General features: G+C 42.6%; 1 protein-coding gene across 6 annotated transcripts in view; it reads right to left on the bottom strand.

The window, feature by feature from the left end:
- ZNF423 (zinc finger protein 423) overlaps positions 1 to 25747 on the bottom strand; it is a 314359-nt gene that overhangs the window by 238681 nt on the left and 49931 nt on the right. For 3 of the 6 annotated variants that reach the window (XM_044428042.1, XM_044428039.1, XM_044428043.1), the window contains exon 2: positions 22026 to 22085. Coding sequence is in view for 4 of the 6 variants with exons in the window: in XM_044428039.1 (XP_044283974.1) it covers positions 22026 to 22085 (60 nt within the window). In the remaining 2 variants the exon portion in view is untranslated. Of the gene's footprint in view, positions 1 to 22016; positions 22086 to 25747 lie in introns of all 6 variants that reach the window. The other 3 variants (XM_044428038.1, XM_044428037.1, XM_044428041.1) reach the window with 1 other exon arrangement.

Here is a 25747-nt window from a genome sequence, read left to right on the forward strand (position 1 = left end):
TTAAAAACTTGAAATCATGCAGAGTCATATAATATACCAAGTAAATGCCTTGCCGATTGTTACCAAACTTTAGCATTAGCTTTTAGTATTTTTAGGTGTTTTTACCACAGAAAAAAGGGCAAGAAAATAACCTGCTTACAATTAATGCTTATGTGCTCCCTAAACACTTATGTTGCTAAAGTGCGGAATGTCTTCTAAGCACAAGGACAGATCTGGGAAGTAATTACAAAAACGCATTCAGGGGCAATAATTCTATATTAACTGTCAGCAGTATACATCTTCTGAAAAGGCACTTATTATGAAGGAATTATGTGCGTGGCAGATGAAGGCACCAAAGGCAACAAAAAACGGCAAGGATGTGCTAAGATTCCAGCTCCCTCATCAAGGGTCAATTTATGTTTAAATCATTACCTTCAAGTCAAGCCCAGCATCTGCCCAAAAGTCTGTTCAGAGATGTTAGCATGCAGACAACAAATCTCAACAAATCATTTTTTTAAAAAAAAAGTTGATCAAAACTGGTGTTTTCCTGAGTTCCACTCACTACTAATATCAGATCCTATGGTAGGAATTTATGACGTAGGACAGGTCCAAGGAGTATCAGTGTTTCTGAACATACCATGACATTCAAATGACTTTTGAAATGGTTCCCCCATTTGGTTCCTCTACAATTGGTCCCTTTGCATTGATTAAAAATCCGTGAGAGCCTTTCATCACACACTTAAACGTGAGCATGGCAAACACAGATCAAGGGGTCATGCATGGCTGCAGCTCCCAGCAAGGGGGCAGGAGTGGGGAAAGTAGGATAACACACGACCGAACTCCAAGCAGTGATCACATCCTCTGGAAAAGCTGGTGCACAGTCTGTACATCTGAACACGCCTCTTGCTGACCTGCGTGAAGGTTAGAATATTGTCCCGGGACTCTGCAGATCCAAGTTGTATTCCCCACTGAGCAGTGAAGCTCACTGGCTAACTTTGGGCCACTCACTGAATCTCAGCTTCACCCACCTCTCAGGGTTGTTGTAGGGATAAAAAATCGAAACCAGCAGCAAGATTATGTGAGCCATTTTGGGATTCTTGGAGGAAAAGGCAAATTAAAAAAGAAAGGAAATAAAGGATAAACTCATGGGCCAATTCCATCCTGCAATGGGTGAACACCATCCTTCTGGGATTCTCAAAGTGACCACCCTACCCTAGCTCTACCTCTTTCACATAACCACCAATCATTTGGTCGTTTCCCAGCTGTGGGCAGTTTTTCCTCATTCTAAAAGGATAAACTGCCTCTGCTGAGCTTTAGCTGCTGACAGTATCGGCACCGAGTTGAAATTTGCTGACAATTTGGTATTGTTGGTCCGTCCCTTTCGCACCACTCTGTCTTCCATCTGCCTCACTATCGCTGGAATGGTTTCTCCAGAATGGAACTTTGCCCTCAGGCTGAAAACAAAAATTAACCTCTCTACGATACCACCTCACAGCCAACCCACATTCATATAATGACTGAAATAGATTAGATGGCAGATTTATACATTGGCAACTTACTGCCTTCTATCTAGAACAAATCGGAGCTGAAAGCCTTATCTATTATGTTCAGTGTCCAAAACAGTGGTTGCCCGACACTCAAGATCCCAAAATGACCCCGCCTTCCCTATTCTTCACGTAGCTCAACAAGCACAGCAAAGCAGAGGTTTATGGGTCTGATGGGGGTGAGGAATGATCCTCAATGGTTCCCTCTTCTCCACCTCCTCCTTTTGCAGTTGCTTGGCTCACCCAAAGCATGGTGGTCAACCAGAAATGCTAGGCCTGCCGTCAGAAAGAAAGCAAGATGAACTACCTCCAAACAAGACCTGGATGCTTCAAGTGACAACACTAAGGAAACCTGATTTGATTATGGCTTATCTGTATCCTTTTAAAATCTCAACCATGCTTCCCCCAGTTCATACACTAGCCAACACAGCAGTTTCTTCTCTGCCTGATCGCCTAGCCCCACTGCCAATCTATGACCAGATTTATCAGGAATGTCATCTCCTCCTCCCAGGTACAGAGGTAAAGGGTGAGACAGGGCACACGTGCCTAAGGCTTTTGCACAATCATCCAAACCAGGGTTTAGATCAGGGGTCTCAAACTCGTGGCCCGCGGGCCAATTGCGGCCCGTGGGATGATATTTTGTGGCCCCCACTTGATATCAAAGTTTAGTGATGGTGCGGCCCGCGCATTTTTCTCACACGCACCTGCGTGAGTCGTTACCCTGGGCACAATGTTCCCTCGAAGCTGTGCGCCGGGACGGGCAGGGCACAGGGGAGGGGCCTGCGGCCTTCAAAGCGCCGGCGGTGCCAGGGCCGGCCCCCAGAGCGACGCGGGATGAGCGGCCCACCACCACCGCAGTGGTGGAATACCAGCCTCACCCAGATTCTACTTCCAGCAGCCCCCAGGTAAGTTGAGTTTGAGACCCCTGATTTAGATGCTCATCTGAACCAGGCCAAAGGATGGTCTATTACCATAAAGCAAGCCAAGTGTTAATGACAATGAAACTGAAGAAGGCTAAAATACCAAAAAGGGAAGCGGTTTTAGCAATTAACTGAAGTCTCACCAGAATTTTCATTAGTAATGTTTTTATTTGCTTGCTTCTCATATTTCTTCCAAAGATCCTTAATTGGGTATCTGCTGTAAAGTTCCTGGAGTTCTGTCATCCTCGGAGGGCAACCAGAAAAGGTACGGACCAGGACTGCTCATAATACCATTTTTCCAGACAGAGCTAATAACGACTGTCTCCCACTAATGAAAATGGGGGTGGAACAGAGATACTGCTGCTGCTGTAATTAAGCTTGAGAAGAGCTCAATTGGTGGGGGAAAGAATTAAATTTATTTACATGCTGTTCTGCTGATGATGAAGCACTAGCTATTTGGGAGGCCTTCTAATTAACCCTAATTTAGTTCATGTACTTTTTGATACCCTCATTCCCAGCATACTCCAAGCAAGGTAAATGGAAAATAACAATAGCAGTGATAATAAATATATTAATAATAGATTAGCCATTTAAAAAAACAACAAAAAGGATAGGCTATTTTTTTTAACAAAGGACGGTGATGCCCACGGTTGGGTCTTATATTGTTAAATTTGCATTTTAGCATTTTTTATGCTGACAATTAAGAAAACCCACACTGGAGAGCTTGATTCTACAAAGAAACATGATACACGGTAATGCCTTGGGAACGAGGAGATTACACAGAAAGAAGTCTTTTCTTTCACCTTGTGGCAGTCATTTTCCTGTTTATGCTCCCCCCTCACACCCCCCCTTTCCCATTTTTTTCCACGGGATGTGATGCCAGGAAGAGCCATTTCCCTACAGACCACATCTTCACAAGGCAGGCAACGGAAGTCAGAACTCTCGTGGCGAACGCCAACCGAGTAATTCAAGAAGGGGAGCACAGCGGTCTTACATCTTGCAGCATTCCCGTCTTTCTCCTTCTACCTCTGTCTCTTTGGACATGATCCCATGCGTGTTTTGACAGGAAAAAAACTCCCTAACTCCCAGCATCCCCCAGTCAAAATGCTGGGGCTGCCCGCATAGCCAGGAGGTTTTCCAAAGTGTGACAGCTATGTTATTGAACAACAAATGCACATTTTTCAGTTCCATGTTGCAGCAGTCTATATGTGGATTCCATTTATCCACAAGATCATTCATCATAAGGCAACCTCTCATTTCTACCACTCAAATGTCTTTTCCCCCTATTTTTCTGCAAGAGCTGAGGCATGTGTAAACAATTCTGGAAATGCTTTCTTCCTCCATTATTCAATAGTTTTGCCCATTCCTTAAAATGCTGCTTTCCCCTCAAATCTCTGCATGTCAAATGTCACCCAACTATAGCATTAATTTTAGACAAAAGTTGGGGAGTCCAGCACCTCTCTCCCAGCTTTGTCATTTTTTCCCTTTATGAAGAGAATAACAAATTCCCACAAATGCTGTAAATATAATCTGACAGTAGTCAATGGCCTGATTGCTGGTTCTTTTTCTTTTTTGTCCTACTGCTTGTTCATTTATTGTCACTTTTCCGTCAAATTACATTAGTGCAGAGTAAGTATCAATAAACTGACAGAACACAACCTCATCAGTCATTGCAATACTTAAGAAGCCCTGAAATAAAGGCCATATTTGACCACAAAAAAGTGCATCGTTCAGAAGCATTCATCTTTAATGATGCTCCAACTCGGCATCCCCTGGCTTTGCCAAGGAATCTCATTTCTGAAAGAACTGAACATACACACTGGAGATTTAAAATGCAACCCTATACACTTGTCTCGTATCAAAGTTCCATTGCATTGCAATGGGACTTACTCTGAAGTAAGCACTACAGGACTGCAGCTTCATGTGGGTTCCCCCTCCCAGTCAATTCTCTAATTCCATTACAAGAGACATATCATCAAAACAAAGGGACTTTTCTCATTTTTATTTGGATCATGTGCCCTTGGAGGCATCTTCGGAAAGATCAGCTTTTAATTAACATTTTTGAACTTTAGTCCAGTACACATCCCTTCAATTCTGCAGAGATTTTTTTTAAAATCTGCCCCACAACAGCAACATTCTTCAGGTTAACAAATTAGATTGAAGGTACAAATACAGAGACTCCCCCACCCATCAGAAAAAAAGGGAACCATGTAAGATGGCAATGCTAGTCAGAGGCCATACAGTTTCCCTGTATTATCGTTAAGCTTGAATACATTCATCAATTTAACCAGCAGTCCAAGGCTTCTTTCTAACAACAAAATGGAGACTTCTTCAATTTCAGGAAAAATGGTCTTAGTCTTCCTTCAGTATTACGAGAAAGCACCTACACTGGAGTAATATAAATCCAGAATAAATAAATGCAATTTAAACTTACAGGCCTATTGAGTACAAGCTGCTCAAGATCTCTTTAAAATGAAATGCATACAAGATCATTAATTGCCAAACCAAGACCAAGATTGTTTGGGCAAAAGCACTGCTGGTTGGAGCTTTACAACATATGGCATTAATATAGATGATTCATCTTCAAGGAAGGAATGCAGAAGTTATTGTGCTTGTTCAACTTGCATTTCTTCTACAAATGTGCATTTTTCTCCTTTTTTAAAATCTTGCTCTCGGTTTCTGGCTATCCTAATATTGTTTGTTTAAATATAAACCACTGAATACAGCTTAATCTCCTAATTCCCTCCTGCCTTCACAGAATGATTTCTGCAGTAAATGCTCAGGACCAAATAGGACATTCATTCAAAAGCTGGCCTTGGTGATCCAAAAGACATGCTTTGTCAATGCAACACATATATTGGATGCTTGCCAATCTCTTCCATTCCTGAGATCTACAAGTTCCAGATGACCTCTAGGGTTCACAAACCCACTTGCAGGCAGGATTAACAACCTTCCGCATGGCAAACTCTGCGGTGACCCTGTTCTGAGGTTAAAGGTATTCATGGTTTAGGCAAGGGGCAAACACAGTTCCTTCCTCTCCCTGCCCCTGTCACAGGGCAGTGGTTTTTGGACCCCCTCACCACAAGGAGTGGGTTTGTCCATTGGAGCCCCACCCTTTAATACAAGGGCAAATTCCTCCAGGCAGAGAATGGTGGAGACTGCCCACGTCTGCCTCTCCCTGCAGGAGCTCCTTTGCACAGGAAGGGTGACAGAGGCTCATCTTGTCTATCTCTGCCAGGAGAAAAAGAGGAATTGACTCTCAGAGGTAGTGCATCCTCTGCCATTGGGAATCCTTGGTCCTCCTGCCCATCTGTGATGGGAGTTAGCAGGGGGTTTATCTCCTCATGCTCGGGAAATTGCTGACTTTCTCTAGGGCTACAAGTGGGCTTGAGACCTGGGAGAAAAGAGTGGGCCAGAGGAATAAACCTGAGATGGAGCAGGCCTGTGGATCAGAGATTCTTCCATTGTCGCTTGTGTGTAAGAACCACCCTTTTGATTCTGTTAGGCCAAGCATTCTCATTAGCTGGTGTGGAGAGGTTAGGAAGCAACAGGAGAGAGTCAGGCATTCAGAGAGCCTGCAGGTAGTTCAAGGGGAAGAGAAAAATTAGGTGTTGTTTCAGAAGGACAAGAAGAAAGCAGAGGCAAAAGTGAATAACTAAAACCTGAATAGTAGGCATTTTCTTCTTAGCGGGAAGCTGTCCTGAGGCTTTCTGTAAGCCGTCCTGAGGCTTGTTGCAAAGGACAGCATAGGCATGTTTTAATTAAATTAAATTAAAGTAAAGTAAAGTAAAGTAAATTAAAGATACTTGGTTAGTGAAGACCAGGAGTACGAAGCAGGAAGCTGTGTTAATGCCAGGAGGTTGCCCTTACACAAGGAGGCAGAAATACAACAGAAATACAGGAGAAGGAGTTGTGGAAGTCACAGGAAGAGGGTGCCCCAAAAGCTGGGCCTGGTTGGGACTACATTTGGCTGGGGTGGAAATTCCGGCATTAGCTGAAAGGAGCGAACCCCATTGGTGGGACTGTCCAGTGGTCAGCCAGTGGCGGTCTGCAAAGATCCCCTTCCCAACAGAACTGCACAGCTGTTGGTGATTCAGATCTTGCAGCCTACCACAGAGGGTAGAGAAGGTGGAGATGTTGTGGCAGTAACAACAGTTGTCCATCCAGCTCAGTACTTTCCATACACAGCAGCAGATCTACAGACTTTCAGGCAGAAGTCTTTGCCAGTCCTACACAGAAGGAATTCAGTTTGGAACGTCTTCGTGCAAAGAACACTACAGGTCCTTCTCCAGACCTGGATTTCAGCGACTGCAAAAGACATCGCATAACTTGAGATGTGGGGGGAAGGTTGAGGAAGAAGAAACAGCTGCCTAAATTCAGCCATCAGGAGATAACCAAGCTTTATTTTGTGCACCCTGCCAATGGAAAGATCTTTTTGAAATTATATTTCAAGTGCTTTTTGTCTGGTTCTGTTGGAAAATGACCTCAGCAATGGGAGATTATCCCAGTCCATTCAATCTTACTACTGAGAATTGTTTCCTAATACTCAACTCTAAAGCTTTCTTATGCTTTAGCAGGTCCCATTACGGCCAGTTATGCTCCCTTGTGCTTTTCTAGAACAACAAATCTAATTTGTATCCAAAAAAACACCTACAGTTTTCATCTGAACTCATCCCTTTTCTTGGCCACCATGCAGAAGAAAAACAATAAAAAGAACAAAAAAATTCAGAACCAGCTGCGGTTAGAAAAAAAATAGCAAGCCCCAACAATAACGAACCTCTTAGAGAGCAGCATTTCTGCTGTAAGCAGAGGTGCACACGCCGCTCCTTGAACACCAGCAAAACTCAGAGAGAAAAAGCTGCGGAAAGAAGAGCTTGAGATCCCAGTATTGGAAGAAAAATAAAAATGGATGCATGAGGTGGATTGTTTTGCAGCAGGCGGGGGGAGGGGGGAGAAGCCTCTTCAAGCACTGCAGTAGAGCAATGGTTTCAACTTTTCTGTCTTTAAGAAACTCTTTCCATATCCATTTGTCTGCCAAGGTCTCCCTTGTTTTGCAAGAGAAAAGAGAAATAGAAATGAGCACTATGCCTATTCACCAAAAGACCTCGGGGCAGGTCCCAAAGAAGCCATTTTTCTGGGTCTACGGATATCAAGCAGATATCAAATAAATGATTGGATATTTCATGGAAGATTTAACAGTGAACTACCTTAATGCTTTCAACTCTTGAAAGTTATATATTTTTCCTACAAGTGTACCCTTCCTTCCAAAAATAATCCCCCCCATAGGTTTTGTTCACCTTTCATCCATACATCAACCCAGTGAAGTGGGTTATGTCGAAATCATAGAATCAGAGAAGAGTAGAGTTGGAAGGGGCCATGAAGGCCATCGAGTCCAACCCCCTGCTGTTGCAGGACACCACGTTACTAGCTGTCTCGAGAACCCTAACCATTCCATTCCATCAACCACACCACTTCGACTCTTGGATTAAGGAGATTGCTCAGAAGAAGATACCCTGTTGTTGTTTGGGTGCTCATCTCCAAGGATCTTGGCTTCACTGAATGGGCTCGATTCTCTCCCATCATTCCCTATGATAGTTCCTGAAAGACATTTCCTCCACCTAAAGCAACAGATCCTTACTTGGTTATTCCTACCACACTATATCCAGCCCAATTATTTCTTGTGATTTCACCCTCCCCCATCTTTTCTCCTGTCTACAATACAAAGTCAAGACTGACAGGGTTTTTTTCCATGAAATGGCCTTTGTAGTTTTGGATACTGGGAATTTGCCCAATTTGTGCAGAGGACTTTCCTACAGACTTCAACGCAAATCCACTTCTGGCTTCCGTGTCTTTCTCCATCATAGCACCTCAACTGGTTTCTCAGCTTTGACCCAGAACCTATTCCTTTGCTTCAGTGCCCTGGATCCACTCCAGTTTCCCAGATCATCCTGAGACAGCTGCATATGACTCAGCTGTGAAACCTCCAGAGAGTTACCAATCTCAGTCCTATCATTTTCCTGCTGAACACTTGGCCTCTACGGTAGCCAAGAGTCTGTACTGCTGCAGTCTTTCGCCAACTCTTCCAGCATTGCTTCCCTTGTTAGGGTGCATTACCTAATGGATGATTCTCCAGCAATGGCTCATTCCCTACCGCCTCTTCCAAATCCAGGTAACAGAATGTGCTACGACATCAACAGAGCACACCAGCCGACAGCTCGTTTCAAAGGAAAGTTTTGCTCCCTCAGCAGGCTGTGAACACCTCTAGAACCACCCCACAAGGGACGTTAAAAATCGATTTATGGGACGTCTGTTTCCATGACAGATGTGAATGCGCTGAAGCACCGCCGTACAGCATGCAGCTGCGGGGTCTGAAAGAGCCACGTCTGAAGAATTTAATTTTTCATAGTACTCCATGTCCTTAAGGTGATGCGGCCACAGGATGTCAGTCTCGAACAGAACACGGAACCCAGGGGACCTTCTGTCACTCCAGCTAACAGCTTAGTTGTTCAAAAGAAAAACATTCCACTTTCTGCCGGGCTTGTCCACATATGAACTAAAATTCAGTCACAGGAAGTAATCTTCTCTTACAGGCAAGAGGCAACTTTTCTCTGGAGTCCTTGGAGTGTGCGATGAAGGCAGAGTTTAAATCTGTCTCATATGGAGAAGATTTTTTAAAAATAATAAATTGAAATGTCTTGCAATATTGGTTCACAACCTGACTTATTCCTAAAAACACAGAGTTCTCTAATGTCAAACTGAAGACAAACACAGGTGATTTCCTACAGACACACAACTGGGAGGTGGTGGCAGAATGCAAATTACCATTATTTCTTTTGCATGTACTAGCATCCAAAGCCATATAAAAACACACCTTGGGGTGGCCAGGGAAGTAATTCCACTGAAGCAGCACCACGTAAGAGGCCAACATCTCTATGTAAGAAACCCAACTCCAACTCTTTGTGTCTTCCTTTGTGTGCTAGAACCACTTTGACACTTCATCCAACTTTTTCCAGCTGTTACCCTCTAAACACCGCCCTTTGAGATCTGCGGGAGAGTCCCTTCTCTGGGAACCCTCCATGAAAGAAATTAGGAGAGTAAGTACTCGGAGGAGGGCTTTCTTTGTGGTGGCGCCCAACCTATGGAATTCACTCCCCAAAGAGGTCCGCCTGGCACCGTCGTTACTGGTTTTTCGGCGCCAGGTAAAGACCTTTTTATTTAAACATCATTTCAATTGTTAAAACATATGATCTGGCCAGGGCAACTTCTTCTTCCTTCTCTTTCTCCTCCTATATTTTTATTTTATACTGATAATTTGAATTTTGTATTTGTAAATCAATGTATTTTTTGTATTTTTATATTTAATGGTAATTTATTATGTACTATTGTATTTCAATGTATTTTATCATGTTGTAAGCCGCCCCGAGGTTTCGGCAAGGGGCGGCATAGAAATGTTAATAATAATAATAATAATAATAATAAAAAAACATAACTCCATAAGCAACTGAAGCCTAAACTATGGATGATCTCACTCTGTACTGGCCAAGTGTCTACCTGATTGGCGAGCAGGATCAATAGCCGTGATTACACTGCATAATCCGAATGACCACATTTCCCCAGGATCCTTGTAAGCAACACCGTCAGTGCTAAGCTAACTAACGTGCCTTTCTCTGAACTTAGGACATAGCTCAGTGATGATGCTCAGATTTCATGCAGAAGGTGCCGGAGGTGAACACAGGCATATCCAGAAAGGATAGGAAAAACCTCTGCCTGAAATCCTGGAGTGCCATTGCCACTCCGGGTCAACAATCAGCTGCTAGATTGGTCTGACCCGGTATCAAGCACCTTCCTGCGTTCTTGACCCAGCGAAGCACTGAAGAGACTGTGAAGGATCACAGCCACAAAAGATTGCTTAAAATCCAACATCATCCCATGAAGCCGCACGGCAAGAAATCTGGGATACATAAAAAGGAAGGTGTCTTCCATGGCATTTGCTTTCTCAAGATGTGGCGATAACTAACAACTTGGAGGGCTTCAAAAAAGAGGTCTACAGAAACTTGGGATGGATGAGCATCAAGATATATTCTACTTCAGATCACCAGGGGCACGGAAACCGAGAAGGCGATTGCCCCTGTGTCCTAGCATGTGCCTGGCTAAGTTAGCTGTGGGATGCAGAACTAAATCTGCGTCCTAGCAGGGCTCTTCTTATGCTTGATACATGATTGCCCCTCTTGTCCTGTGAATGGCATGATGATAGCAGGGTTGGCCTCTATTCTCACTTTTCCAGTTGATTTTAAAGGGTCCAGCTGAAGAAAATGCAGAACAAAGGGTCTGAGTTATGAGGCGGCCTGCAGAAGTCCTGCGATATTATTCCTTATGAGGAGTTTCCCAGCACAAAATTGCATACAGAGACAAACACAGAAGTCTACTGTTGATTGGAATAGGTAAAAACCAATATAAACCATAATCCATGCAATGCAAAGTATCATAAAAATATAACCTAAAGATAATGTAATATGAAACACACAACCTACCCACCCCCAGCCTGGAATTTACACCACAGAAGAAGCACCTGGGCAGTAACTAATCTCCAGGGGGCGCGGGGGGGGGGAGCATGTCTTCACGGGTGCTGAAAAGATGAAAGTGTCAGCAGCAGGCGAGGTACCTTGGAGAGAGTGTTCCATAGATGGGGGGAAGCACTTTGTCACAAATTAACTCATCTTGGTCAGTATGGGGACTATGGAGAAGGATTAATTATGATTAATTATTTTTGTAAGCTTGAATCAACAAGGTCTGCCCAAGAAATGTTGCTGCTGAATGCAGCAGTAAATAGCCAGGTATGTAACGTAGGACACAAGGGTGGTTGAGCTCGTGCAGCACCTGAGGCACAAAATTTCACAAAGACTTCTCCCTTCCCCAACAGCAGCAGCAGCAGCAACCTGGAACAACAGCACGCTGTCTGTTCGTGACATTCAAAATTCAGAGTTTCTTCACTCTGCCAAGTGGTAGAGGTAACCCTGGGAATTAACTCATAATAAATTCAAATAGTCATTTTCAACACATTCCTTATAAGTTTTCATTAGCAAGATAAGAATCGTTTCGAGATTAACAATTTTATATTTTTCTCAGCTAGTTAAGAGATGTTGTTCTTCAAGTTTCTATCATAATGGAGCAAAGGAAATGAAGGGAATATTCATATTGGTGGCAATTTGAAATAGGAATTACTTCTGAGTAGACAAGTATATATGTTATAAGTGCAGCTTAAGACACACTGCATTTGCTCCTGTATTTTGTTTTCAAGAAAAACTGAGATAAACAACTCTGAGGTGAATTCTAAACACAGATGGTAGTCTGATAAAATGCTGTTACTACTTCCAAACACACAATAAAAAGGATCCAATTGATTCTTTTTTTTTTTTTTACTTTCGGGAATGAGCTCCTAGAAAGAGAACCAACTTCATTTCATCAGTGCTTAAATTAATCATTAAGAGTCCCCAAACTATGAGATAAGTACAAAATCAGTGCTCCCTTTATTTTTTATACTGCAAGAAACAACTCCAATTCCCAATAAAACCCTAAAGGACTAAAGAGTACTAAATTAGCACTTGCAAAGTCAGAGACAGAGAAGTAAGAGACAAGTTTCGTTGTATTTATGTTTGTATGTCTGTATACAGCTTTGGGGTATAAAGGGGGCAAATTCTGATGGATCCTCTTAAGCAGCCCCTTCACAGGAACACAAAAAAATCCATGCTAGATTTGACCAATGGCTTGTCTAGTTCAACTAGATGGCAAACTTGCAGCTTACAAGATACCTCAAGCGGGATGAGTAAAACAGCTCCTTCCAGAAATTCATGTACGCAGGCATTCTACATACAAGTCCAATTTAGAAATAAATTATCCAAGAAGCAGCTATTTTTTAACATAGCCAGGTCACAGTGTTTCAGTGCCATTTCTCCCCAAATCAACAGAAATCTAGAAGCCTCATAAGGAACTTTTCAGAAAATTTGGATGTGGCTCTAACTGAGGAAAATTCAAAAGTAATAGCAACATTATAACTTGACTAGGAGCAATGTCCACAAGCAAGCTTTCAAATTACTGTAAAGCAAACAAAAAACAAAATCTACAACTAAAACAAAAACAAAGAAAAGCAAATAACTGACATTTCATTATTTCAGTGGGAGAAAAAATATTGTGTTGGCCGAAGCTCAGTTGCCTAAAAGCTACTCCTGAAGAAAATCACAGTTCTAGTCGAAGCAGCAGTGTGGCATCACTTAGGAACTGTAACGGACTGCAGAAGACTTTTATCTTTTTTCAATACCCACCTAGAAAACTCCCCGTACCTTGAGCTCTATGGCAATAAAGAGTTGGGGTATCAATACGAAATACTTAAAATTTTATGCAATTAATTCATTAGCCATCCATGTTGCCTGGCCTGAGGAGGACAGGATCCCATACCTGCCTGAGTAATCTAAAACATGAGTTTGTGATTTATCAGGCTTGGGCCAAAAGCTGCAACAGCGGCCCATCCTATTCCCAACTGAACGGAAAACATTCAGCTGCGCTCCGTTTCATGTCTACAGCACTGAAATGCCTCTCAGTACAAAGATGCCCAAGGTCTAAAGCAGCCTTGATATCATGAAATGCAGCCAGGCTTTTCAGCAGAAACAACACGTATCAGTATTCCCACATTCAGTGATGAATTCATTCATTCATTCAAAACTTTTTAGACCGTCCCTTACCGAAGTCTCGGGACGGTTTAGCAGTAAAGACAAAAAATAAAATAAAGCACAGCATCCTAATCAATTTCTGACAATAGAACCCATATTAAAATAACAGTCAGACTTTAAAACATTGAGAAAATGAAAAGGTTTTAGCCTGGCGCCAAAAAGAATAAAGTGGCAGCACCAGACGAACCTCTCTGGGAGCGAATTCCACATTCGGGGCACCACCGCAGAGAAGGCCCTTCCCCAGGTAGTCACCCTCCTAATCTCCTTCAGGGAGGGCAGCCGGAAAAGGGCCTCTGCCCCACATCTTAAGGGGCGGGCAGGCACATATGGAAGGAGACACTCCTTCAGGTAACCAGGCCCTAAGCCATTTAGGGCTTTATAGGCTCACCAGCACCTTAAAGTGGCCCCAGACTTCAACTGGTAGCCAGTGCAGGTGGTAAAGGACCGGCGTCACATGTTCATACCTGCCAGTTCCTGTTAACAGCCTGGCAGCTCTGTTCTGGACCAGTTGAAATACCTGGACCGTCTTCAAGGGCAGCCCCACAAAGAGCACATTACAGTAGTCCAACAGGGAAGTTACCGGTTTTATTTCATTTTGAACCTTTTAGATCTATGCCTGGATTGGTCATTCAGGTAATATCATCTACAAAAGACCAGCCCTAAAAGTCTCTTACAGGGAGTAACCATCAACTGGAAGACAGAAACATGTTCAGCACAGCCAGTTCTTGCTGGCTTGGTTGACAAAATGCTTAGAACTTAATACTCCAGACTGACGCTGCCATCTTAGTATGCACCCTCTGTATCTTATAAAAACCAGTTTTCTACTGAGTTGCCGCTAAAGGGCTCAGTTTTATTCGAGCAACTAGCTTGGATCTGAAAGTGAGTCCTGAACGAACGAGCCAGACTTCTGTTTTCTATACCATGTCCCAATGGTAATCAATGGGTACCACAATACAACTCTTAAACTTCCATCATCTCCACAGCAGAAATGGGCAAAATGTAGATCTCCAGATGTTTGGAACTGCAACAACGAGCAGTCCTGACATTGGCTTATGGAAGTTGAAGTACAAAATATTTTGAGATCTCCCATCTACTCAGCCCAACATATGTGGAAAATTCCTGCACGCATGCAAGGACCTTTGAGTTGCTCCAGTTGTACCCATTTTGAAAAAGATTTCCACTGGTCACAGGTCCACAGTCTCCCTATTCATTATGAAATAGAACTGGACCGAAATTGAACCATTTGTTTATTCTCTAGCTTCAAATCAGGCTGAATCTTTAAAATCATACAATATTATTAGCAATCGTGCAATAATATTTTTCAAATATTATTTCTGAAAATCCTGGCCTGGCTGGAAGCCTAGAGAGGGCTGATCATGCAGCTGCTTGAAGATTATAGGAGTCTAATATTGACAGGGAGCATGGTCTAAATTTTGTAACACAGAAAATCATCTCACTTGCAACATCGAAGTGTCACATTTCATAGATTAGTTAGCAAGGCAATTAAGGAGGAAGCAACGGGGGGGATTAATCCAACTTCAGTGAATGGCTAAAATTAGAAGCAAAATAGAAGACTGAGAGGAAAAAATTAAAGAACTACTCAGAAAAACAATAGAATTGGAATGACCACCCAGACTCCTGCACCTTAAAAACTGAAAAAGGGAAACAATACCATATGGGTCCTAATGAAATCATAACTATTCCCAACCTTTCTTTTACATGTCTGTGAACTGTAGCAGAAATAGGGGTATATAAGGATTTTAAAAAGACAGAAAGTGTAGAAAGAACTAACCACACTTTGCTTTTTTGTGGTTAATCTTTGAAAATGGATGCTGCTAATTCTGCTTCAGAAAGAGAGCAGGCAATTAAAAAGTTGCCCGGTGTTCAACCCTAACACACCTTGGCAAACCACCCAATGCCATTTTTGGGTAACCGCCAGAAAGAGTGGAAAAACAATGAATGGCATGAGGCAGTCCAGGACAAAAATGAATACACAAATCGTACTATCCTGATTGTTATTCAAAAGAAGAAGAGGACAAAGTAACAGGCACAGGTTTGAAGTAGCCCTGTTATGTCTTTATGCAGCGTAACAATAGACCGTAGCTAGGGGCAGTGTATGTTTCCAATCTCACAGCCATGCCTGAGGTTCTTTCATAGAGTATTAAACCACAGTTTAGTGTTACAACTAAAAAAAAAAAAAAGCCTGCTCCAACATGACGTTGGGCATTAAAATATTGAAGCACATCTCCACTCTTGCTTTAGAAGCCTTTTGCTGTAGTCACAATATTTTCTTCCATGACTTCAAGCATGGATGCTCTCACTGAAGTTATTCCAGTTGATCTGAGCAACCATTTGGTGTGGTAAATTAGGCTAAGAGTGAGAGATCTGCTCAAAACTCCCAGTGAAATTCTTGGCTGGCCATGATTTGAACTTAAGTCTTCCAGATCCATATCCAAAACTCTAGTTCAGTGACTGAATGGGTCTAGTCTATGCTGCATTACACATACCACACCACACACGCAGGTCGGAACAATTTGCCCTCAGCCAGCAGTGAAGAAATAATAAGCAAAGCAAACAACATGACTGTATGCTAGCTATCTCAGCTGAGTTGAGTTTCATGAAGCAATTAAACCATACCTTGCGGGCAGGATTTACTCTTTCTCTGATTAAAAGACAAACTCGCTGACAAAAATGTGACTGAATCCAGGTAAACCACCTTCCCCACTAGACAGAAAGAGCAAGATGCTTGCTAAGCCACAACGGTCCCGCCCACTTGGCCTGCGCCAATCCGCCATGGGTCATCCTGAGGCAGAATGCCACCTTCATGCTGGCCCAGGGTCCTACGAGAAGAGACACCCATTTCTGCTCTTTGGCCGTCAGTGGTGGAAGAATTAATAACTAATAATTTGCTAGCTATTCATGATAACCCAAATCCATTGCTAAGGGCTGCTCGTTCAAACTGAACAAGCCCTAGTACCCACTGCTGGTCTACACATGTAGCTATGGTAGGAGTCCCCAGTCCTTTGGGGTTGCTGACACATCTAGAACTCTGAGAATGCTACGGATACGCTCATAAAATGGCTGTTGCACAAGGGGACTTTCTCATTCATCAAATGACTGCTGTAGTAGGCCAGGCTGGTCACAAGATGTTCATTTGCTAGAAACCAAATTGGTAAGACTAAAGGAAAAAACAGCTTGCCAGGAGTTTGGGCCTCAGCGCCAAAAAAACAAAACCGCTCTTTTGAATGCAAATCAAGATGGCCATGGAGGGCAACACTTCTCTTTGCAGCAAGCAGGCCTTTCCGTTAAAAAAAAAACTTTAAAATGAAACACAAATCTGAAGAAATAAAATAAAAATGAAGTGCAGCAGGGTGCCTGGCAAGCATCAAGAGAATCCAGAGGTACCGCGCAGGAGAAAACAGAGCTATGAAAAGTGCCCGTGTGTCTGCACACCACAAATAACCCAAGGGTCAAGCCAGAGATGCAAAAGTCGTTTCCATAAAAACATTTACGTTGAAAGGCAGCCCCTTATTGCAAAGGAGCACAGTAGACGGTAATACGTGGGTTGCTGAGATGGAGGGAAGATGTGGAAATAGTGCCTCAGTGGAGATCAGGGAAAAGGTGCAATTAATGGAGGGAGAGCGTCAACGTGGGTGCCAAGAGAAGAGCCGGAAATATGAGCTCCCCATGGCCTTCAGGTAATCTTAAAGCCCAAGCCTCGGAGAGGATGTGGTCACTGGCTGTCCATTGAAATTCCACAGGAGTTCATCTAGCACAGTCATTATTTTCAATCAAAATTATATCAATCCAAAAATGATTTCTCAGAACACCGAACACATTTTTAGCTCAACAGGCATATTAAATTTGAAGAATACATATCTAAAAACAATTACAACTGCCATAATGCTCAGTTCAGCAGAAAATAAAAGTGTTTACAAAGAAAAGTTACAAAAGAGAAGTAGGACAAAGAACCTGCTATTTCTGTAGCGCTGAGCCCATATGTGGAAAAAAAATGTGGAAAATCCTCCACATTTCTGGCTGAATGCCAAACTAAACATTTGTCAACCCATGCATAGCAGAGCTACGTATAATTTGATTATTTACATTAGTGTAAGCAGGTGCGGCCCCAATTCAAGTCAGGACCATTGTGCTCTGGAAAGGGGTAATTTAACTGTTCCCCCATCCTATTTCCATCCTGAAACACCCTGTTCACCCCACTGGCCATGTTACAAAAGAGGAGGACAGAACACATCCTTTGATTCCAATGAAGATTTTTTTTTCCCTTTTTGACACAAGCTCAGTTCGAAGGTGAAAGTTCAGGATGAGCACAGGAAGAAGGAAAGGCTTAAATTCCACCCCCACCCCCTGCCCACCCCCGGAGTACCGCATTTCCAACCCAAACTGGGGCTGTGCATTGCTTACACTAAAGTGAATAATCCACTCACTTGACTCAGCTATGTGTGATCTGACAAACACTTAGTGAACATGAAACAAAAAGACATCCAAATGTGCATAAGCTATAAATATTAAAAGCCTAAATAACTACGGAACGCTTTCTTCCTCTCTCCAAAGGCTGCAAAGTAGAGCTAAATAAGAAACTCCCTAACAAGCCTTATATATATATATACACACACACACACACACACACACACACACACTCTCTTCCTGTTACTCTTTAGAAATGCCTTAAATTCTCTATATATTTAGTAAGACTTTTTTCACTTCTTTAACATGTCCCCTGTTGCTCCTCAGGATAATGCACCAGTGATAGATTGCAACAACCATATAGCACTGCAAAGCAAGAGGCTGGCCAAACAACTATTAAATCTTAGGAAGAACACTTCTTGAAAACCATTTTACAAACTCTGACCCACGATCCTCCCATGCCGTTCATCCCCCCAGAAGCCTCCCTGCAACCTTCTTCTGGTCTATCTCCTTTTTGGCGATGCATCTCAATTGTGAGCACGTGACACAAGTGTACTGCCCCTATTCACAGATGAAAAATGAGCAGACCGTGCGGGCCTACAATTCCCTCCTGAAGTTGTGGGGCCCTTCCAAGTTTCTGAGAATGTGGCAGGGGAAAAGAGTGACGAAAGCTTCTTCTGGAAGTGACTATGTCCCTAGGGAGTTGCTCTGTAGATACACATTAGGCAGCTAAATATCTCCCACTCTTGCATGGACATCACTACCACCCAGCTGTTGAAAATGCAGCATGAATAAGCACGGGTGCCTGCCATTTCCACTGCAACAAACAATGTATGGATGCTACATCTCTGGGTACCTCAACCTACAGGTGTATATTCTGGGTGGTTCACCCCCAATAACCCAGCATTCTGAACTCAGACATTATGATGAACCTATTTAGCCTTACCTGGCAGCAGTGGGACTGGATGGGCAGCTGGGAACCAGCATGGTCCTTCAATCGGGTTTTATCTTCAACAACCCACAATTCGTTATATTTGCTAACCATGGGTTGTTGCAATACACAAACGAGACCTACATACTGTAGCAATTTCCACCATTTATATACCATATGAAGAAGTACTCCTTGATCATATCCCTTTATTTTATTTAAAGCTCACATTTTTCCTGACAGCCAAGGCAGCTTACACACACAGTTCTCCCTCTTTTCTCCATTTTATCCTCACCCCACCACAACCTATGAGGTCGGGACTGACCTAAAGCTACCCAATGAACTTCATGGCTGAGTGAGGGCTAGAACCAGGTTCTCCCAGTCCCAGTCCCACTCCAACCCCTACACCACTCAGCTTCTCTTCCTTCTGTCACCATCCAGCTTCACCGGATGACCCCAGGATGTAGCATTAGGAGAATTCTACCATTATTCATTTTCTCCAAACTGTGTGTAAGTTTATCTGTTTTAAGCACGTTCCCCCTGCTGGCCCTTCTTCTAAGTCACGGAGCCCCGGAGGTTGCAAGCATCCCTTCAGAGACATGGTGCTTTAGTCTCTTGATCATCGGGACTATCCTTCCTGCAACTTGAATCCCATTTGGCAGCAGGCTCAACCCCCTTCATTTTCTGCCTCACACAACTTGGCACCTCCCTGCTTCTTGAAATTTATTTCAAAGCATGCTCTTTCAAATGAAAAAGCTGGGAATGTTGGGAATCCATGGGAATAAACTCAAAAGAGGTATTTTCTCTTTCGGGATGAGCAAAATACTTCTTAAGTGCACCCAAACAAGAGCCGCTTTGTTTATCCTTGTGCTCAGCGCAAGAGTGCTGCTTGCTCATTACATGGATTATTAAGCAAGGATTCCTGTCTTGAAGGGTTGTGTGAATGCAGCCATTAAGCCAGGATGAGAGTGCTGAAATGAGGAAAGGTGCTGTCTCTGCTTTGAGTGACAGATCTCGCTTTTAAAAAAGTTACATACACTTCTCTCCTTCAGTTTGAGTGAGCAGAGTATCAAAAAGAGCACAGAAGGCTTTTGAGTAGAATAAGACGGAAAAGCTATACGGCTGGGGGGGGCGGGGGGGAACCATTAAAAAGCCATAATATACAGTGGAGTTGCTCTCCATTGTGTGGTGTGTCTCCAAAGCTATATTCAGTAACCGAAACCAGTCCCGCAGTCCCAGCGTGCAAGACTTTCATTATGTTCTTTTATGATCTTCCTGTTTGCATTAGCACCAGTAAAGTGATGTAGAACTTCAATAAATGGGGAATAACCATGCCTCACTTTTTCATTTTGTGCCCTGGCCCAAATCAACAACATTCCCCCTCTGCCCTCCCCCAGTGTCCCCCCAATAAAAAAGTCCACTAAGCTAAATCATTCTGCCAGATGTTTTAAATTAGCAGGGTCTCTCTCACACACAGATACCGCCGCGTTCTCTCTCTGTTTGCACCTCGGAAAGCATGGCTTGCATTTCAGGACGGAACAGCACACATACTGGCTCAGTCCAGCCCATCCCTGCTCCCTGAGTGGCCGAAATACAACACACCTCTCTTCCCTCTTCCTTGGGTTTGATCCATGCACCTTTATGCATAACACTGAGGTCCGCTGTGAGAATTATTTGCAGGGCTACATGCAGTCTGCAGTCCTGCCACCTCCAACAAACTCACCACTGGGTAAACTGCAGAATTATTTCTGCTAAAGATGCAAAGAGCAAGTCTGGAGTCCTTAAGCCTCTATTACAGAAGCTTGGACATGCATGAAAAATGCCGACTGAAACGTTTGTGGCCAAGGCAGCTGAACCGTCGGGAGGCAGGGTCTCTGCAGAGCTCTGTTCCTCATCCCTAAAGGCCTTACAACCTTGCGTAAGTTATGGGCACACAACATGAGAAGGGTCCTGCCAGACCAGCCATTACATCCAGCCATTAGAACCCCATCAGCCCCAGCTAGCATGATCAGTAGTGCAGGGTGACAGTAACTGCAAGGAAGCATGTTTGATCCAGAGGTAAGCAACCTAATTACAATTCCTGTAATTCCTAACCATTGGCCATTTTGGCTGGGGCTGATGGAAGTTGTAGTCCAAAACATCTGGAAGGCATCTGATTACCTGCCCCTGGATTAGTTCAACATCCCATAGAAGCCAAGGAGCATGAACATCGCTTGCTTGCCTCCAGATGTTTCTCCCTCCTAACATCTCTGAACCTGGCAGTTCCATACAATCATTATGTCTGGAGGTTGTTTAATTCCCCTTAAATGCCTGGCCATCAGAATATGTCCCAAAGGATTCCACAAATAAATTATGTACTGGGCTAATAAATACTTCCTTTTTTCCAGATTAGATCCACCGCCAGTCAATCCCATTGGGCAATCTTTCATGGTAGCAATGCAAAATAATAAGGAAAACCTCTCCCTGCTCCATACCGGACATCACGTTATAAACCTCTATTGCTCATTGACTGCTATGCTGAATAGTTGCAAGCCCTTTAACTTATAGGGAAGGATTCAGCTTTTGTTTGTTTGACTGGTTCCTTAGAAGGGAAGCCTGGATGGATCTATAGGTTTTTTGCTTTCATTTTTAACAGAATTGAAAGCACCCAACAGAAATCCCTCACAACAACCCTTGAGGTAGCTCAGAGTTCCAGAAAGTCAGGGCCCTTACATTCCACACTGCAGAGTAAGTCCATCCATCTTTGTTTACCTTGGAAGCAAATCACAGTCAATGGGATTTACTCCATGCAACTGAGCTTAGGCTGGCAGCCTAGGGTCCATGTTGACCATTTCTTGGTATCTTTTTAAAAAGCAGCACATTTAAAAAACAGCAAGTTTAGATGCTACTTTTCATCCCTATTCATATTCCCTATTCACCTGGACATACAGAGTAATGAACTCTTGGAACTGAAGATCCTTCTCAAAAGGAAAAAAAAACTCTCCCTTATTTTACATCATTTTCTGAAGGCATTGTAAACTAGCAGGACCTGAATGTTCTTAACAATTTTTCTTCATTTCAAAGTCTTTTCACATTATCAGAAACGCCAGCCCTAGGTCTTTACCAATGAACCAATCATCCATTTATCAGTGGTGACATTCCACTTTTTCCCACATCTCCCAAAGCATAGAAATACACAAACTCACAATGTTGAGACTGAAGTGGAAAAATTCCCATCAAAGGTCACTTTTACATCATTATATCAGAATGAAGGTACAACAGAGCCCATTGCAGGAAACTTCAAAACCACTATAGCTGAAAAAGTCATAACCCAATTCAATGCACCCACCAGAAGAAAGAATGGTTCTCAGGAGGATAAGCGTATATTAGTCCTTGTATGTAATGGGTTTTGTCAGCCATATGGAACTGATCGAGAAACGGTGTTGCAATGGATAGGTTGGGAAGTAAAGACTGAAATGTGACCATACACGAAACAGTTTCAGGACAGAATGCTCACCATCTTTACCTGATTGCGTCACTGATGAGTCCCAGTTCAATGGAAAATCCGACGACTCGCCCTCTTCAACTGGGGAAAAAAAAGAATGCGTGAACTTCAAGGGCAGCAAACAGGAGTAAAGTGGCTGTGTTCTTCATAACAGCTAACACTCCAGGAAACCCCAGAGTAATCAACAGAGTGTTGTTTTCACCTTCAGAATGCTTGAAATGACTTTTGGTATCTGCGCACAGACAAAAAACAGACTGCCCACCCATGTCATGAATAATACTGGTTTGCAGCGTTTTCCATATGCAAAATCTACTTTACAATCCTTATCAGTACATTGTTCTGCACAATCAGCCAGCAAGCCAGACCATCAAACCTTCCCTTTTTGCTCTAGGAAAACTGAGGCTGGATGAAGCAGGAGTCTTCATCAATATTCTTCATCTTTTATATTTTTTTAATTTATTTTATATTGTTAATTTTAATTTTATATTGTTATTTTTGTATTTTATTGTATTTTATTGTGTTGCAAGCCGCCCCGAGGCTTCGGCAAGGGGTGGCATAGAAATGTTTTAATTAATAAATAAATAATAAATATTCTACTCCATTTGGCCAAATAAGTCTTTGCATGCACTCTGGGATGGAAAATTTTCCATTTCAGCTTCCTGTTTTGTGTGCTTACTAACTTCAGTTTTGAGGAAGAAGCATGTCACATGGTTTATACTACATTGCAATGTTTTTGTAAAATTAAACAAGTTTGACTTGCATAGATGCAAAATTATGAGTGTATTTTTTTACAATATGCTAGCAACAGAAGCACACACTGCCTTGGATTCTTTTACACATTAGATCAGGATAGAAACAGCCTGCAAAAGGGTTCAGGGTCATTTGGGAGCATCTCCTAGAAGGTGAAAAGACCCTTCTGAAACCATGGCGAGCCACTGACCAGTCCATACTGAGCAATACGGACCACGATCCGACTCTGTATAAGGCAGCTATCCAAGGAGAAATCTACATTTCTACTATATTGGTCCCCAAAGTCAAAGCAACCAGTAGCCAAAATATAAGTTTTTAGCTCCATCTTTCTGCCAGTAAGTATAGCAGAAGCATTACTATATTCCAAGTGCCAAATCCAACCTGGTTGTATAGGTTATAATATACGGACAACACTCCCGTTCTTATCGGATGCTTGGTTGAAATGTGATTCTACAAACAGGCTGCTGTGCAATTTTAAGTTCATTCACACACACAATTTCAACTGGATATAATGGATGTTCCTTGAACAGACCTTAAAGCAGTTTATGATCCTTAGATTAAATTTTTATTTTCTGCAAGTCTGCTGCCCCCTTTCCCCATGGGTCTCAAGCAACCTCGTTGCTAGCCTACCAAACTGATGAAAGGGGGGTTGAAAAGAAATTGGAAAAAAGTAACCGCCTTTTTAATATGAATGATAAATGTCCGAAGTACTCCAATCAATACTCAACTACTGCAATTTATGGACTTTTGATGGAAAGGTATATTTATGACAGATCTAGCACACAATTTCACATCTTTAATGAAACCAATGCTTAACCTTTAACACTGGAAATGCTAGTCTATCATTTCTTCATTTTTAATAAAAAACAGAAACACAAAACTGCACTGGGAAGGGGTAGGAGTATGTGACAAATTCTACAATTTAGAACTACGATGACCAAAAAACCTAAGGAATGTAATGAAATGCTTTAAAAAAGATTTCCCACTCAGTTGTTTGCTATCCACCATTGTTTCTTCTGTTGAAGTTCAAAAGGAACTATAACCCCACAATTCTGGCTGAAAGATACTATTGTTGCATCTGAACACAGAAACATGCATGTTTCAGGATGTAACAGTTTGGTTTACAATATCCTCAACAGACTCTCTGCTCTGAGACAACTCTGGGTAATACTTAAGAGACAAGATATCACATAGGATGAATGCCCAAGTACACAAGAAGCTGTCTTATTTTTGGATGTCTCCCCTTCATTGGCAAGTTGTTAAGCCCTCAAAGCCCTGAAGTATTTATTTGACTTACTTATAATACTTATACGCTGCTGAATAGAAAAAGAAATCTCGCAGAGTTTACATTAAAAATGTTTGATCTCTGCCAAAAGGCTACACCAACATAAAAATAATGTGACAATACTAACTCAAAGGTTATTCAAAATAATAAATTTAAACAAGAAATATTAAAATAGAATAACTCCATTAGTCATTGTCCCTTGGAAGCCAGCAAAAGCCTGTGTAACCAGACGTTTGTAAACTTGTCACAGTTTCTGTTCATTAGAAGGAATTAAGTGCTAGCATCCAACATCTATGAGCAACAAAGAGCAGTTTGCATTAGCAGTGCGACACTGTATTTCTTGAGCTTTTGCTCCGTGCAAAAAGCTAGATTACTTTATTAGAATATCTGAAATAAAGTGACTAATATCCTGACAGACTCCACCCCGCGTCTGATGTATGTTGGCTTCCACCCTAAGCATACGGGAAACAGAATTTTCAGTTATAACCTTACAATGGACAAGGAGCATGCATGGAAAATCAAAAAGCAACCTTGCTTATCTCAATTCTAAAGTCATTCCAGATATCGCTCTTCTTGACCAGACCATCTGTCCATTGCGAACGGCTAATTCATGTTACCAGAGTGGTATGGGAACCTATAACTAGGCCAACTAACGGGTTGTTGTTGGGGGTTTTTCCCAGTGCCGACACTTCAGGCTCTGAGGACATGGACAACACTCGCATGGGAAGCCCTCTCGCCACTTGCCAAACCTATGCAATTCCTTCCTGCAGACATTAGCACAACAGCTGTAAAATCAGATTTAAATCTTCAGCTGCAAAGAAGCAGTCCACACTGATGCATTTTCGTTTTGCCAGGAATTCAGAAGTGACTGAAACAAGCAGTGAATCTAAAAAGTGAAGTTTGGCAAACTTTGATTGGCAATAAACAGAAAGCCCCTTGGCTTAGCAGCCATTGGCATAAAACAAGCGGAGTAAACCAGGACGGGCTTCTAACAGAATGAAACCACTACTACTACTAATTATCGTGAACATACTAGTGGCAAGAAACCTCTGTGAAAAAGGAAATTTATTGGGCTCACACTGCTGCAAGGCAGCATCTCCCAGCCAACCCTCGTGGTCCCATTTGCACCCAAGGCTCTCTGCATCCAAAGCTGGCAATCAACCTGTATGACCCTTTGTCTGCACCTAACTGCTGTAAGAACACAAGGAATAAATTAATCCTTAGCCTGCTCCCTTATTCCGTGTGAGCTCTTGCCATCACTTTCCCAGAAGATCAGCTGACACTAAGATTGTTCCATTGCCATTCTACTTCATACCTTCCAATAAAAACAATCCATCTTTCACAGAATCACTCAAGAGAAAAACAGCAACATCTGCCCTTTCCAGGAGAGATATCTGAGCAGGATGAGGTAGTTTTCCAATCCCAGTGACCAGTGTCCAGATTTGTCTCCAAAAAAATATAGGATGTGCTGGGAACAAGTAAGTGGATGGGCACAGAGAGGAAGCAGCTCACCTGATTTGGACTACCTAAGGCAGGTGCTGTCGATGAAGAAGCACTTACTTGAGATGCCAGTGCTAAAAGAACAGGCAGCCTATGTTGAGCCCAAATCAGATTTTTTTTTAAATTGTAGCAGTGACTGTCCTTTCCCTGACAATATTCATTGCACATGAGGCCTTGCAGGTATATTAAGAGATTTTAAGAAAGTATG

Source organism: Varanus komodoensis, unplaced genomic scaffold (assembly GCF_004798865.1).
Source record: "Varanus komodoensis strain SLA01 unplaced genomic scaffold, ASM479886v1 scaffold19, whole genome shotgun sequence".
NCBI classification, from domain to species: Eukaryota; Metazoa; Chordata; class Lepidosauria; order Squamata; family Varanidae; genus Varanus; species Varanus komodoensis.